General features: G+C 37.8%; 1 protein-coding gene across 1 annotated transcript in view; it reads left to right on the top strand.

Annotated features, from left to right (window-relative positions):
* Positions 1-16,764, top strand: part of LOC102917993 (vomeronasal type-2 receptor 116-like) — a 43,892-nt gene extending 27,128 nt beyond the window's left edge. Inside the window, exons 2-6 of the mRNA XM_006990772.3 lie at positions 49-328; positions 700-1,506; positions 2,217-2,441; positions 7,340-7,463; positions 15,845-16,764. Of these exons, the coding sequence (XP_006990834.3) occupies positions 49-328; positions 700-1,506; positions 2,217-2,441; positions 7,340-7,463; positions 15,845-16,764 (2,356 nt within the window). The remainder of the gene's footprint in view (positions 1-48; positions 329-699; positions 1,507-2,216; positions 2,442-7,339; positions 7,464-15,844) is intronic.
* Positions 16,765-17,264: the final 500 nt, after the last annotated feature.

The raw sequence follows: 17,264 nt of genomic DNA, 5'->3' as shown, positions 1-17,264 counted from the left end.
TTATGGTTTTTGGAACCTAAACTCTCATTAATATTATCCTGTTTTCAGGTTGACACCAAAGAACATCCACTTGATATTCTCTCTTTATTTTGCCATGGAAGAAATCAACAGGAACTCTCATATTTTACCAAATATTTCACTGCTAGTTGACATTAACTGTGATCTGTTTGCTAGTCATATAAAAACTGTTTTGTCCTCAAGAGGAACTGAACATTTTCCTAACTACTACTGCACAAAACAGAGAAGATACTTAGTTGTACTTACTGGACCATTGTGGAGAAAATCTGCCATTTTTGTGCCACTCCTGTACGCCTTCAGAACTCCAGAGGTAAGACTGGGTGGATTACTTTAAATGAATTACTTTTTCCCTTTATGTTAACTTCCTGGGTTCCAAGAGCAATTGAAAAGGCCGAGACTGGGAGTGTGTCTATGCTGATCCATAATGCATAAATACTCAAACATTTTCTGTAGGGAAACATAACTTTATCACAAATGGGCATGAGAGAACTGTGAAATATTTTACCTGACAACTTAATCTGTACTTGTTTAGATAATCACAAGAAATTAGATATGATTTTAATAATTAGATGAAGAATTCATACTTTCTAATTCTCCCCACATTTGTTTAGGACACTTAGATATTCGACTGTTATGCATTCCATCATCTTCATATTGTTGCTTATGTTCTATGTCTTTCAGCTTTACTATGGTCATTTTCAATCTCTCCTCAATGCCCATGAACAATTTCCTCACCTGTATCAGATGTCTCCCAAGGACACATCTCTAGCACTAGCTATGGTATCCCTAATGGTTCACCTGAAATGGAACTGGGTGGGAATGATCATTTCAGATGATGATGATGGAATTCAATTTCTTTCTGAATGGAGAAAAGAGGTGCAAAGAAACATTGTCTGTTTAGCATTTGTGACTATAATCTCAACAGATACAATAATATACTTTAAAATGTTAAATAAGTATTATAACCAAATCATGACATCATCAGCAAAAGCTGTGGTTGTTAATGGAAACAAAGAATCTCATCTAAAGTGGAACTTTATCCTATGGCAATCTCTAGACATTTGGAGAATCTGGGTCAGTGTGTCACAATTTGATATGATCACAGTAGGAGGAGATTTCTTGCTTAAATCCCCTCATGGGACTCTCATTTTCTCACATCAGCATTCTGAGGTATCTGGTTTTAAACAATTTCTGCAGAGAGTGCATCCTTCAAACTACAGTACTGAAATTTCTCTTGCAAGCCTGTGGTGGACTTATTTTAAGTGTTCTTTACCATCATATAATTGTAACAAACTGAAGTATTGTTCAACAGAAACCCTACTGAAATGGCTATTTAGGACACCATCTGGAATGGCCATGAGTGATACAAACTATAACATATATAATGCTGTGTTTTCTGTGGCGCATTCACTCCATGAGGTGCTTCTGCAACAAGTAGACACATGGTCCAATAATGCTGGGAAGGAACTGGAATTTGACCCCTGGAAGGTAGTGTGTCTTACACTGAGTAGCATTTATCTCATAGAGATGATGTTCTTAAAGGAAAGCATAAGATCTAAATGCATGTAAATAAGGAATCTTTTTCCTAAATGCATATGTGCCTGTACCCAAGCACTGCATGTGAGGTAGATTATGTTAGTGTCATCAATGATGATACAGTCAACACTGGCACCCAAGTCAGCATTTTACAATCCTAGTCAAGAAATTTTGCTCAGATGTTTCAACCACACACATATCTCATGTTTTAACATTTGAATAAATATATTTTCTCATGAAATTATTAAATGGTAATAAGAAAATGATTTGTCCTTTTGTGATCAAAAAGTTGCTGGTCAATGTAATGAAGAGACGCAAAATAATATGAAGTAGTTTTGCTACTTTTTAACCCATTAGGATCTCAATTCCCTAGGTTATGATCAAATAACACTGTTAGTAGGAAGAAGTAGGGAATGTGTCACTACTCTTCAAGCATACATTTCCGGTGTGAACATGTTAAGACATGAACTCCAGCAAGAAAATTGTATTTTTAAAGCAATATGATCTTTATACCTATATTGAATTTCTTCTTTTCCATTACTTATAATAGTTACATTTTATGAAAGGCTATTGAAAATTAGGATCATTACCAACATTGTATGTAATGTTATCTGGCCTAATGTGTAGGCCCAGTTGAAACTAAAATGACCATTGTGTTTTAGATGTTCTCCTTCCTGAAGAACATACAATTTGTAAATCCTGCTGGAGACCTTGTAATCATGAACCAGAAACTAAAACTGGATGCAGAGTATGACATTTTCTACATCATGGATTTTCCACCAAATTTTGGACTTAAGGTGAAAATAGGAAAGTTTTCTGGAGTTCCAAATTACCAACAATTGTATATGTCTGATGAAATAACAGAATGGGCTACATGTCTTAGACAGGTAATTTGGTCTTAATTCTAATGCTTTCCGTGTAGCATAAATGCCTAAAATTAAATGGTCTGCTTATGCTTCCACATGGGATAAAGCACTTTGACACTTATTGCTCACTTGCTTTCCACCCTCCTAGATTCATTCTCTCTCTCTCTCTCTCTCTCTCTCTCTCTCTCTCTCTCTCTCTCTCTCTCTCTCTCTCTCTCAACAATATATAAGTCCCATACATTCATAAAATTTTGCTGGGGATATCTTTCTGTATGCTGTAAATTTGTTACTCTGATTGATTGATAAATAAAACACTGACTGGCCAGTAGCCAGGCAGGAAGCATAGTCTAGATGGGATAAGCAGAGAGGAGACATCTGGTAAGGGGAATGCTGAGTCAGGAGATGCTGACAGCGGCTGCCACCATGAGAAGTAAGATGTAAAGATACTGGTAAACTATGATCCACATGGCAAAGTATAGATTTATAGAAATGGGTTAATTTCAGATAAAAGAACTAGATAGCAAGGAGCCTGCCACGGCCATACAGTTTATATTTAATATAAGCCTCTGTGTGTTTACTTAGGGGACGCTAGTGAGAGAGATTTGTCCTGACTGCCAGCAGTCCGAGACACAGGAAAACTTCATCTATAATATTTAACTTAAAAAACAATGAAATTTTGTTCTATCTTTCTTCTATTGAAAAAGGGTTCTTCTCTCATATAATATATGCTGATTATAGTTTACCTTTCCTCTGCTCTTTCCAGTTTCTCCCTCCTCTTTCTCCCCTGCAGATGTACTCCCTTTCTGTTTCTCAGTAGAAAGTAATAGGTGTCTTAGAGATAACAACCAATCATAGCAAAAGAATATAATAAAATGGAGGGAAAACTTTCATATTGAAGTTGGTCATGACAAGCCAACAGAAAGAAATGAATCCCATGAGTTGGCACAAGAGTCAGAGACCCACTTATTTTCACAGTCAGGGGTCTCACAAAATTCAAACCTATTACTTTAATCTAGACCTGTTGCAGACCCATGTAGGCTCTGTACTTGCTGTTTCAGTCTCTGTGAGCTCATATCTGCCATTCTTAGTTGATTCAGAAGACCTTGTTCTCCTGGTGTCCTCTGTCTCTTCTGGCTCTTACAATTCTACATCCTCTTCTACAGGATTCCTTGAACTCAAATGGGAGGTATTTGATGGAGACCTCAAACTTAGATTCTCCACATATTATGTGGCTGTGGGTTTCTGAATCTGTTCCCATCTCCTGCTGGAGAAAGCTTCTCTGATGATGACTGGTTAAGGCACTGATCTATGAATATAGCAGAACACCATTAAAATTCATGTTATTGGTTTTGGTTTTTATACCAACTGGTATTGATCTCTGAGCTATCGAGTCTCTGGTGCATGGTTACCCAAGCTGTTTTGGATATGGATATCTTCTCATGGAGTTGACTATAGTTCAACTGAGACATTGGTTGTATACTCCCATGAGTTCTGTCCCACCATGACCCTAGTATACTTTGTTGGCATGACGTATTTTAGGTCAAAGATTTTGTGGCTGGGTTGGTACCCACATTTATCTTTGGTAGCCTGAAAATTGTCTTCTGCAACAAACAGAGTAGAATGTAGGGATGAGGGCTCAATGTAGGCATTGCAATGCATGTTCTCCTCCACAAGGAAGCCCCCACTGTCAGTTTGCAGAGAACAATGATTTGTCTTAGCAGCAGCCCTCATTGGAGATTTCCATGGGATCCCCTTAGCCAACAATTCAATTGAATGTAACCTAGTTCTATGGTTGAAAGTCTAACTTCACTACATGAGATGGTTATTTGGAACTCTTTATCCTATATTACTAGAAGTCCTCATTAGGATCACCTTTATAGATTCCATGAGATTTCCATTGCTCTGGGTCTCCACAACACTCCTCAAAAGACCCCCTAATTCGAGGTATCTATTCACTAACTCTCTCACTTCAACCTATTTCTTACTGATTCCCCCACTCTTGTCACCACCCAGTCCCAGTCTATAAATAAAATCTTTTCTACTTCCCACTTACAGGGAGATCCCTGTGCCCTCTCATGCCACCTCATTACCAGACTTCTCTGGATCTATAGATTAGAGCTAGGTTATCTTTTATTTAAAAGTTAATATTCCCTCATAAGTGAACACATGCCATATTTATCTTTCTGTGTCTTGGTTACCTAACTCAGAATGGGGTTTTTCTTTGTAGTTCCATCCATTTGCCTGCAAATTTCATGACATCATTTCTTTTAAAACCTAAGTAATATTCAATTGCATAAGTATACTATATTTCTTTATTCAGTATTCTGATGAGGTTGTTTCCAGTGTCTGATTATCATGAACAAATCTTCAATGAATGAAGTTGATCCAGTATCTTTGTGGTTGTATGGAGTGTCCTTCAGATATATACAGAAAACCAGTATAGCTCGATCTAGAGATATTTGTTGTCATATTTCTGAGAAACTGACATTTTGATTTCCATTCTGGATACAATTAGCACTCCCCCAGCAATGGAACTGATATCCCCTTATTCCACATCCTCACCAGACAAGAGATATCATTTGTGTTATTAAACTTAGCCAATCTGACAGGTGTAGGATGGAAACTCAGAGTAGTTTTGTTTGGTGTTTCCCTGATGGCTAATGATGTGGAACATCAGCTATTGTGTTAATCAGCTATTTAAGATTCTTCCCTGAAAATTCCATGTGTAAGTCTGTTCCCATTTTTTAATTGTATTATTTGTTTTCTTATTAATTGATTATTTGAGTCTCCTCAATTACTTCTATGTTTTAGATATTAGTCTTCTATGAAATGAGGAGTTGGTAAAGATCTTTTTTTATTCTGTAGACTACCTCTCTGTCTAATTGATGATGCCCTTGCCTTACATAAGCTTATCAGTTTCATGAGGTCCCATTTATTAATTGGCAGACTAAGTGCCTCCAATATTGGTGCTCTGTTCAGAAGGTCATCTCATGTGAGGTTTTTCTACTTCAAGCATCTTCTGTACAATTTTATTTGTAGATAGATATTGTTTAATTTTGACTGATTTATGGAATACATTATTTTCTCCGTTGATGATTGGTGAAAGTTTTTTGGATAGTATAGCAGTCTGGGCAGCATACGTGGTCTCTGTCTGGCATTTTCTGTCTTTCAGAGACTCCATTGATAAGTTGGGATAACTCTAAAAGGCCTGTCTTTACATGTTAATTGGTATTTTCTTTACCAATTTTATTATTCTTTATTTTTCTGTATGCTTTGTGTTTTTACTGTTATGTGGCAAAAGCACTTTCTTTTCTGGTTCAATCTATTTGGTGTTCTCTATGCTTCTCGTACCTTTATAGTCATCTGTTTCTTTACATTAGGACATTTTTCTTCTATGATTGTATAGAAAATATTGTCTGGGCCCTTGAGCTGGGTTTCTTCTCCTTCCTCTTTCTCTACTATTCTTAGGCTTGATCTCCATAATGTTCCTGATATCATGTCAGGATTTTTTTCAGATTTGACAATTTCTTTCATATATGTACCATTTTCTTTTATCATGTCTTCAATGCCTTATGTTCTCCCACCCACCTTTTGTATTCTGTTAGTGAAGATTTCCCTTGTAGTTCATGTCTAGTTCCTAAATTTTTCATTTTGAGAATTCCCTAGGTTGGGGTTATTTTTATTGATTCTATTTCCATTTTCAGGTCTTAAACAGTTTCATCTATTACCTTACACTGTCGGCTTGTGCTTTTCCATGTTTCTTTAATTCATTAATTTCCTACTTAGGGACCCCCATCAAATCCAAAATGGCTATTTGAAGGTATTTTTCTTGTACATTCAGGTATGTTTAGATATTCAGGGCCTGCTGAGGTAAGATAGCTGAGCTCTAATGAAGAAATACTGTCCTGGCTGTTTTTGATTGATTTTTATGCTGGCATCCTGGCATCTGGGTTTTGGCTACTTAAAATTCTTGGTGCTGGTGTTTGGATTTGTCTTTGTCGGCTGGTGTTTTTTCCTTGGTTTCTGTTTCCTCTCTGGATGTTCAGAGTGTGATGTCTGTGTGTTATCTGTGTGTTACCTGGCCTGTTCGGTCACTTTGTTTACAGGGAATGCCTGGTCGTGTTTGAGGCTAGATAGTTGGGATTGGTTGGGGAAAGGAACGTTAGAGGAGAAGGTCTCTGTGATCCATTAAGGATCACATTAAGTATAAGACAGCAAAGGGAGAACACAACAGGTTTACAGCTACAGAGCTGGGAATGAGACTAAAATAATTGTACCTCAAGAGTACTAGGAAGAGGTTGTGAGTCTGTTTTCAACCTACTTGTTGACTTAGGAAGGGTGGCACTTGAATTAGCAGGAGATTCCGACTACAGTTGAAGGCTGGAATTCAGTAATGAATTGGGAGAGGGAGTTTAGGAAGGGATAACTTGTTGGACCGACATGAGATATAAGCAGGGGTGAGAAAAGGCTGCAGATGGCATTCTGCTGCAGCACTAATGAGGAGAATGCAGGATTGTATCAAGGGGAACAGAGAGACAGAAGAAGGCCTGCCATAGCCTACCTAGCTTTCTGGCAGGTAGGGCATCTGTTTAAGCAGGGCATGCCTGCAAGAGTTGGGTACTGTGATGTGGGGATGAGTGAGGACAGGGAGGTTAAGAAGCAATGGTCTACGACATCCATGGGACATGTGGTAAGAGGAGGGAAGGCTGTAACTGGTGTTCTGGTGCAGCACCAGGGAGAAAACTGTGGAACTGGGTCTGGAGGAAAAGAGAAGCATGAGAAGGTACTGAAATTATGCTTTATAATATGATGCATGTGTGTAAAGGGAGACTTTTTGGTGGATCCATACTGTGAATCACTGCTGTTTTTGTCATATATGTTGAGCTTTTTATTTCAAAAATGTATCTGATTTTCCACAGACTTCACCCTCCATATGCAGCAGGCCTTGCAGTCCAGGATTCAGAAAATCCCCTCAGTGGGGAAATGCTGTCTGCTGTTTTGATTGTAACCCCTGTCCAGAAAATGAAATTTCAAACATAACAAGTAAGAATATAATTTACCAAAACAATCAACATATTGTTTATTTTATGGCATATTTATATAGTTCTCAAAGGTCTCTTTTGGGGAAAGAAAAAGATAAATGTCATTATAAACTTAAAAAATTTAAGAACACTGCTATTTAAAATAATATACTGCTTTGTTCATGAACGACACTATAATCCCATCATCCAGAACAAATAAATTAGCATTTTCTCTTAGACTGTTCTTTAGGGTGCAAATTTTCCCTCTACATCTAACCTATATTTCAGAATTCAGCATACTGTAATAAGTTAATCTACTTTGCAATATACTAAAGGTATGAATACTATGCACCTGCTGTAGTTAGTTTCTAATGCTGTAAAGAGATATCATGACCATGGCAACTCTGATAAAGGAAAAATTTAATAGGGGTGGCTTACAGTTCAGAATTTTAGTCCAATATCAACATGGTGGGAAATAGTGACATGCAGGTAAACATGGTGCTGGAGAAAGAGCTGGAAATTTTACATCTTGATCCAAAGGCAAAAGAAAATTAACATGTATCATACTGGGCCTGATAATAGAGATGTCAGAGCTCACCCCAACAGTGGCACACTCCCTCCAACAAGAACACACCTAGTCCAACAATGCCACAACTCCTAATAATGCTACTCCCTATAAGATGATGGGGCCCAATTACATTCAAACTACCACACTCCACTTTCATGCCTTCATAAGCTTCCAACAACATCATAATGCAAAATGCATTTAGTTCAACTTCAAAAATCCCCACAATCTATCACAGTCTCAACTATGTTTAAAAGTACAAACTACAAAGTCTCTTCTGAGATTCATGCTATCTCTTAACTATAATCCCCTATAAAATCAAAATCAAAAATAAATCACATACTTCCAACATACAATAGCACAGGGTATACATTACGATTCTAAAACATAGGGAAGGTAGCATAGTGAAATACTTGACCAACACAAAACTTAAAACAGCTGTGGAAGGTACAAACTGTATCTCCATGCCTGATATCAAAACAGTCTTCATAACCCAAACTCCTTTCAGCTTTGCTGACAGTAACACACTTCTCTGTCTTGTGCTGGTTCCAGGACCTCTTAGTAGCTCTCCCCAAAAGGTCTGGCATCTCTGACACCTTGAGGTTTCCAAAGCAATCCAGGCTTCACCTTCACAGGTTCACACAATGGGCTCTCTGGGACTCCATTCAGGGATACCCTTGACACATGCCTGGCCTCAGCAACAGTCCTTAATCATTGAGGAAGTGTCCATAATCCTTTTCTTCAATCCTTAAAGCCAGAATCACATGGCCAAAGCTTCCCAGTTCTGCAACTTGCGGGGGCTGGAGCATGATCCCCTTGTTCAATTACATCGTCACCAACTTTCTGTTTTCACTGGTATCCTTCACTGCCTGAGCTTAGCTATCCTGAAACTGAATCTGTAGACCAGGCTGACTTCAATTTCAGATACGGGCCAACATTTTCCTATTGATTGCTGGGATTAAAGGTGTACACCACCACACCAGGCTCTATGCTTTTCTTTAATTCCTTTTCAAAAATTGGAAACTTATCTGGGTAGGATCTTGTCATGAGGTGACCAATCCCTTCATTCCATTTCTTAATCAGTTTAACTCCTTAACACAGGACTTAGCTCCATTTCATTTTCTACTGTTCCTTTTCTCATCAAATTATACATTTGTATTTTATCTTGCTCACTTGTTCCTTTTCATTATAAATCTTGAATAGAGGTAACACTAATAACCACACATGGCAGTTTTGTGGGACTTTTTGTGCTGTTTTCTCAATATTGGAATGTTTTGAGATTTGCTCTGCCAATAGAATTAATCCAAAACTCCTCACTTTAGCCTCAGGCAGAATCTTCAGACAAGGGAAGAAAGCAGCTGCATTCTTCACCAAAATATTACAAGAATGATGTCCAGGCCCTGTATTAATATTCTTCTTATCTGAAACCCTTTGAGCCAGGCTGCCACAGTTCATCAAATGACACTCATCACCACTGTCTCCAATGCTGTCTATTAAGCAGCACTTAAAATATTCTACTGCTTTTCTAATCTACAGACCCAAGATCTATATTCTTTCAAACAAAAGTACAATCAGGCCTATCACATCATTACCTCAGTCCCTGAGACCAACTTCTGTCTTACTTAGGGTTTCTGTTGCTTTGAAGAGACACTATGACCAAGGAAAATCCTATGAAGGAAAACATTTAATTGGAATGACTTACAATAAAGAGGTTTAGTCCATTATCATCATGGTGGGACATGGTAGCATGCAGGTAGAAATGGTGCTGAATAAGGAAATGGTACTGGAGAAGGAGCTAAGAATTATACACCTTGATCTAAAGGCAACAGGAAGTGAACTGGATGTCCCACTGAGCCTGATCAAAGGAGACCTCAAAGCCCAGCCCCTAGTGACAAACTTCCTCCAAAAAGACCATGCTGCTCCAACAACAAAGCCACACTTCCCAGAAGTACCACACTCTATATGATTACAGAGAATAATCACATTCAAACTACCACAGCATCCATTTTTTCCAAGTGTTCCCCAATGGCTCTAATAAGAAGTGGACACTAAATAATGTTGTATCATGTTTTAGAAACATGTGTTTTTGTATTGTGTGCTATGGTAGATTAATACAGTCATCGGTAGTTTTCATTTACAATAGTATTCTAGGTAACAGCTGAGTTAGGAGGCCATCACATTAAACTCTGAAATAAATATTTAATTCTCATGATCATAACAAATATGAGTAGAGAGTTTTTAATTCACTATACAGTGGTATCTATATTGAATTTCATAGAAATACTTGAAATGATGTTATTCTTATATATAAGGTAACTGAGGGATGGAATTAATTGTGGTTGGAGTGATGAGCTACAGCTAAATAATTAAAGTTTTATTGAAGAATGAGACCAAAATGTATATGGTTCCATATGATTTTAACACAAGGATTGTGAAGATGAGGGACAATTTTAAAAATTATACTGAATATTAAACATATTTGATATCAGAACCCAGTGAAAAATTCAAGAAGATAAACCACTTTGTTAATTGACTTTTGTGTTGGTCCAATACAAGGATACTAAACAGAGTTAGATTAAATTCCCCTTGATCCTATGTGTATTTCTTAAAGCTTTAAAATACAATATTTTATAACATAATAATTTTGAAATGGATATAAAAAGTTGAAGTTTTTGAATACTTCGTTTTACTAGTTTAGATAACATTGTTCAGAACAATCAGAGAGAATATAAAAACTGAAAAAGAATGTCCACCTTTCAATGAAGAGACTCAGTACTGGGTGAAAACATCACTGCTCAGTATGACCTGTTGGCTCAGGGCAACTGAAAGAAAACTGAATGCACTGCAGTGTAAATTACAAACTTATGGGTCCTCAGCCCCATCCATTGCTGTCTTTCAAAATTATGTCCTTTATATATAGAACATTATCTTCACCATGATGTTTCTCAATAAATACTAATCAGTCATGAGACTTGGGGAGTCAAATCTTACAGAAATTAGTAAAACTGGCAAAAAAAATATACCCTTCCAAAATTAATACATTGAAACATAACCTAAGATGATGCTTTTGACATGCAGATAATTTAGATGGTAATTTGTTCATGCTGTCTCTGCCTTCATTGATATTATCAATGCTTTTGTTTGCTTCTTTTATTTTTGAGATTATAATGCAATTACATAATATTCCATTCCCTACCCTTCCTCCCACACATGCCTCCCACCCCACTTTAAAATTCATGGCCCATTTTCTTATTAATTGACATCACATAAAAATATTTTATGTATATGCATATATTCCTTTGTACAACCCCTTCAGTATGTGTGATATAGCTCTTATGTTTTCAGGGATGACTATTTTGTGTTATCAAAGATATTCTGTTGGTGTGCATTTTTCTGAAGAAGATAATCTATTCCACTTTCAATATTCCTTAACTGTCTGTAGTTCTCTGCATACAGCTGTTGTCTGATGGTCTTTCTCCAACTATCTTTGTCATGTCTATAGTTTTTGTTCATGTTCAGCTCATGTTTAAGCAGGCATATTGGTGAGACATTGTGGATGTTGCTTGTGATGTGCCCAGGAAACACAGTCTCACATCAAACTCTGTGAAATGGCTCTTGTAAGCTTTCCAACCAGCTGTCATGCAATTTTCCATTAGCCTTAGTGACAAAATAGTGTTGCAGATGAATCTATTGGAATAGACTCCAAAACTTTACATTTTATTTTATTTTATTTTATTTTATTTTATTTTATTTTATTTTACAATACTATTCAGTTCTACATAACAGCGACAGATTCCCTTGTTCTCCCCCTTCCTGCCCCCCTCACCTTCCCCACACACACCCTCCATTTCCACCTCCTCCAGGGAAAGGCCTCCCCCGAGGATGGAGATCGACCTGATAGACTCAGTCCAGGAAGGTTCAGTCCCCTCCTCCCAGATAGAGCCATGAGTCCCTGCATAAGTCCCAGGTTTCAAACAGCTAACTCATGCAATGAGCCCAGGACCTGGTGCCACTGCCTAGATGCCTCCCTAACAGATCAAGCCAATCAACTGTCTCACCTATTCAGAGGGCCTGATCCAGTTGGGGGCCCCTCAGCTTTTGGTTCATAGCTCATGTGTTTCCATTAGCATCGCTATTTGTCCCTGTGCTTTATCCAAGCTTGGATTCAACAATTCTTGCTCATATAAACTCTCCTCTTTTTCACTAATTAGACTCACGGCGCTCCACCAAGGGCCTAGCCGTGGATCTCTGCATCCAGATTCCTCAGCCCTTGGATGGGGTTTATGGCACAACTATTAGGGTGTTTGGCGATCCCATCACCAGAGTAGGTCAGTCCCGGCTGTCTCTCGGCCATTGCCAGCAGTCTTTTGTGGGGGTATCTTTGTGGATTTCTGTGGGCCTCTTTAGCATTTTGTTTTACCTTTTGTCATGTGGTCTTCATTTACCATGGTCTCCTATTCCTTGTTCTTCCTCTCTGTTCTTGATCCACATGGGATCTCCCGCTCTCTTTCCCTCCACCCTCGCCCTTCATTGCTCACACTCATGTCCAGGTTGTTCATGTAGATCTCAGCCATTTCTCCATCATTGGGCGATCCTCGTGTCCTTCTTGGGGTCCTGTTTTCCAGGTAGCCTCACTGGTGATGTGAGTAGCAGTCCAGTAATCCTTGATCCACATCTAGTATCCTCATATGAGTGAGTACATATCATGCTTGTCTTTCTGAGTCTGGGTTACCTCACTCAGCATGATTTTTTCTAGATGCATCCATTTGCCCGCAAACCTCATGATGTCATTGTTTTTCTCTGCTGAGTAGTATTCCATTGTGTATATGTGCCACAATTTATTTATCCATTCTTCAGTTGAAGGGCATCTAGGTTATTTCCAGGTTTTGGCTATTACAAAAAATGCTGATATGAACATAGCTGAGCAAGTGCTCTTGTGGTATTATTGAGCATTTCTTGGGTATATGCCCAAGAGTGGTATAGCTGGATCTTGGGGGAGATTGATTCCCAAGTTTTTAAGAAAGCGCCATATTGATTTCCAAAGTGGTTGTACAAGCTTGCATTCCCACCAGCAGTGGAGGAGAGTTCCCCGAGTTCCACATCCTCTCCAGCATAAAGTGTCTTCAGTGTTTTTGATCTTAGCCACTCTGACAGGCATAAGGTGGTATCTCAGAGTTGTTTTGATTTGCATTTCCTTGATGATTAGGGATGTTGAACAATTCCTTAAATGTCTTTCAGCCATTTGAGTTTCCTCTGTTGAGAATTCTCTGTTTAGTTCTATAGCCCATTTCTTAATTGGACTGTTGGTCATTTTGATGTCTAATTTCTTGGGTTCCTTATATATTCTAGATATCAGTCCTCTGTCAGATGTGGGGTTGGTGAAGATCTTTTCCCATTCTGTAGGCTGTCGCTTTGCCTTGTTGACTGTATCCTTTGCTCTACAAAAGCTTCTCAGTTTCAAGAGGTCCCATTGATTGATTGTTTGTCTCAGTGTCTATGCTACTGGTGTTATATTTAGGAAGTGATCTCCTGTGCCAATGCGTTCAAGACTACTTCCTACTTTCTCTTCTAGCAGACTCAGAGTAGCTGGATTTATGTTGAAGTCCTTAATCAACTTGGACTTAAGTTTTGTGCACAGTGACAGATATGGATCTATTTGCAGCCTTCTTCAGTTTGATATCCAGTTATGCGAGCACCATTTGTTGAAGATGCGTTCTTTTTTCCATTGCACAGTGTTGGCTTCTTTGTCAAAAATTATATGTTCATAGGTGTGTGAGTTAATGTCAGGGTCTTCAATTCAATTCCATTGGTCCATTTGTTGGCTTTTATGACAATACCAAGCTGTTTTTATTACTGTAACTCTAAAGTAGAGCTTGAAGTCAGGGATCATGATGCCTCCAGAGGTTGTTTTATTGTACAGGATTCTTTTGTCTATCCTGGGTTTTTTGTTTTTCCACATGAAGTTGAGTATTATTCTTTGCAGGTCTGTGAAGAATTGTGTTGGTGTTTTGATGTGGATTGCATTGAATCTTTAGATTGCTTTTGGTAAAAATGCCATTTTCACTATGTTGGTCCTGCCTATCCATGAGAATGAGAGATCTTTCCATTTTCTGACATCTTCTTCAATTTCTTTTTTTAAGGGACTTAAAATTCTTGTCATTTGGGTCCTTCACTTGCTTGGCTGGTGTTACCCCAAGGTATTTTATGTCATTTGTGGCTATTGTAAAGGGTGATGTATCTCTGATTTCCTTCTCAGCTTCTTTGTCCATTGTATATCGGAGGGCTACTGATTTTTTTGAGTTGATCTTGTATCCTGCAATGTTGCTGAAGGTGTTTATAAGCTTTATCAGTTCCTGGGTGGAATATTTGGGGTCACTCAAGTATACTATCATGTCATCTGAAAATAGGGAAAGCTTGACTTCTTCCTTTCCAATTTGTATCCCCTTATTATCCTTGTGTTGTCTTATTGCTCTGGCTAGAACTTCAAGTACTATATTGAATAAGTATGGGGAGTGTGGACCAACTTACCTCATTCTTGATTTGAGTTTCTCTCCATTTAATTTGATGTTGGCTGTTGGCTTGCTGTAAAATACCTTTATTATGTTTAGGCATGCTCCCTGTATTCCTGATTGCTCCAAGACTTTTATCATGAAGGGGTATAAGATTTTATCAAATGCCTTTTCTGAATCTAGTGAAATGATCATGTGGTTTTTTCTTTGAGTTTGTTTATATGGTGTATTACATTGATGGATTTTCGTATGTTGAACCACCCTTGCATCCCTGGGATGAAGCCTACTTGATCATGGTGGATAATTATTCTGATGTGTTCTTGGAGTCTGTTTGCCAGTATTTTATTGAGTATTTTTGCATCAATGTTCATGAGGGATATCGGTCTGTAGTTCTTTTTCTTTGTTGTATCCTTGTTTGGTTTAAGAATGAGGGTAATTATAGGAAAACCTAAAAGAAATGGACAATTTTCTGGGTAGGTACCACAAACCTAAGTTAAATCAAGACCAGATAAACTATTTAAACTGTCCAATAATCCCTAAGGAAATAGAAACAGTCATTAAAAGTCTCCCAACCAAAAAAAGCCCAGGACCAGATGGTTTCAGCGCAGAATTCTACCGGATCTTCAAAGAAGCATTAATACCAATACTCTCTAAATTGTTCCACATAATAGAATCAGAAGGAACATTACCAAACTCCTTCTTTGAAAACTTTACATTTTCATTGGTTGTGTTTTTCCCTAATGGTCTCTGTCTGTGCCAAGATAATTTTCCATGATGAGGAGTAAGGAATATACTTATTTATGTGTATAAGAACAAATATTAGGATGACAAAGATTATATTGCTTAAAGTATATGTTGTACGTTCTTTAAAAAACATAAAGTATGTTGAGTTTGTATGTTCAAGGAGCCCTATGAGGCCATTAATGTGGAATCAAATTTGTGGTTGATGGACCATAATATGCATGGAAGCAGCTCATCCTAAGTTCTTGTTTTACATATTGCACAAAATAATGATAAAAAAGTGTGCTTCCAGTAATGATCCCATCCAAGGTATGTTGTAGCATATATATAAATATTATGTGACAGTACTTTATTGTTTTTGAAAAATACTAGGAAATTCATGAGTATGTAAGATTAAATATTAAAAAGTGTTTTCATAAAAATGATAAGTTTTGAAAATTGTGATTAAACCCTATGAATCAACCATATTTAGATTTCCATTGACCACAAGATGTAAGGCTAATTTATCTATGACTTTCCAATGCATTATTATTTTGCATATCTTGTACAAAAAAATTAAAACTAATAACAATGCCTTTCCTATACCAGACATGGATGAATGTGTGAAGTGTCCACCTGATCAGTATGCCAACACATATCAAACCCACTGCCTCAAGAAAGTTGTAACCTTTCTGGCTTATGAAGATCCTTTGGGAATATCTCTAGTCTGCTTGGCTCTGTGCTTCTCTGCTCTCACAACTCTTGTATTCTGTGTCTTCTTGAAGCACCAAGACACTCCCATTGTCAAGGCCAATAACAGAACTCTCAGCTATGTCCTACTCATCTCCCTCATCTTTTGCTTCCTCTGTCCCTTGCTCTACATCGGCCATCCACATACAATCACCTGCATAATGCAGCAGACCACATTTGCAATTGTCTTCACTGTAGCCACCTCTACTGTCTTGGCAAAGACTATTACTGTAGTACTGGCATTCAAAGTCACTGTTCCAGATAAAAGAATGAGGTCACTGCTGGTTTCAGGGGCACCTAACTTCATCATCCCCGTGTGTACTATGATTCAAATGCTTCTCTGTGGAATCTGGATAGGAACTTCTCCTCCATTTGTTGATGCTAATGTACACATGGAACATGGACACATCATCATTGTTTGCAACAAAGGTTCAGTGATTTCCTTCTACTGTGTCCTGGGATACATGGGCTCTCTTGCCCTGGCAAGTTTCACTATAGCTTTCCTGGCCAGGAATCTGCCTGACACATTCAATGAAACTAAGTTCCTGACATTCAGCATGCTGGTGTTCTGCAGTGTTTGGGTCACCTTTCTAGCTGTCTACCAAAGCACCAAAGGCAAGGCTCTGGTGGCTGTGGAGGTCTTCTCTATCTTAGCCTCAAGTGCAGGGCTATTTCTTTGCATTTTTGCCCCAAAATGCTACATTATTTTGTTAAGACCAAAGATAAATTCTTTTCACAAGTTCAGAGTCACAAATGCTAAAGCTGAATATATTCATTAAGTTTATCTAGCTTATTTACAACTGTAAGCAAATCTAAAGGGTTAAAAGCTGCTTTCTCTTCATTAAATATTGTGTCAAAATATAAAGTTTCTCCATGTAAAATGAAGAAAATAAGATGCATAATAAAGTTTTAACAAATGACCTGGACCTCAATTCTATGGATCAAACCTTGTAATCAGCCACATTCTGTTGTCATATTTGAAGCACCATGGGCCTTTCATTAAGTTCTGTGCTAAAATGTTGGGGCATCATATGAAATCTTAAGGTCAGAGAGCCTAGATGGGCTATTTAGTGATCAGAATAGGGAGATCCTTCTACTTCAATATTAATAGGAGCATAGATTAGACATAGAGAAGAAGCAAAAGTAGTACTGATTAAGTTACAAAATTAAGTGTTTCTATTCATTTTTCTAAACATCATGCAAGGTTAATAACTACAGTGTAGACTGCTACCACATAATCTTTTAGAACCCTCTAGTCCTCATTCATTCTGTTAGCTTA

Source organism: Peromyscus maniculatus, chromosome 1 (assembly GCF_049852395.1).
Source record: "Peromyscus maniculatus bairdii isolate BWxNUB_F1_BW_parent chromosome 1, HU_Pman_BW_mat_3.1, whole genome shotgun sequence".
NCBI lineage: Eukaryota > Metazoa > Chordata > Mammalia > Rodentia > Cricetidae > Peromyscus > Peromyscus maniculatus.
This window is presented reverse-complemented; position numbering and strand designations above follow the sequence as displayed.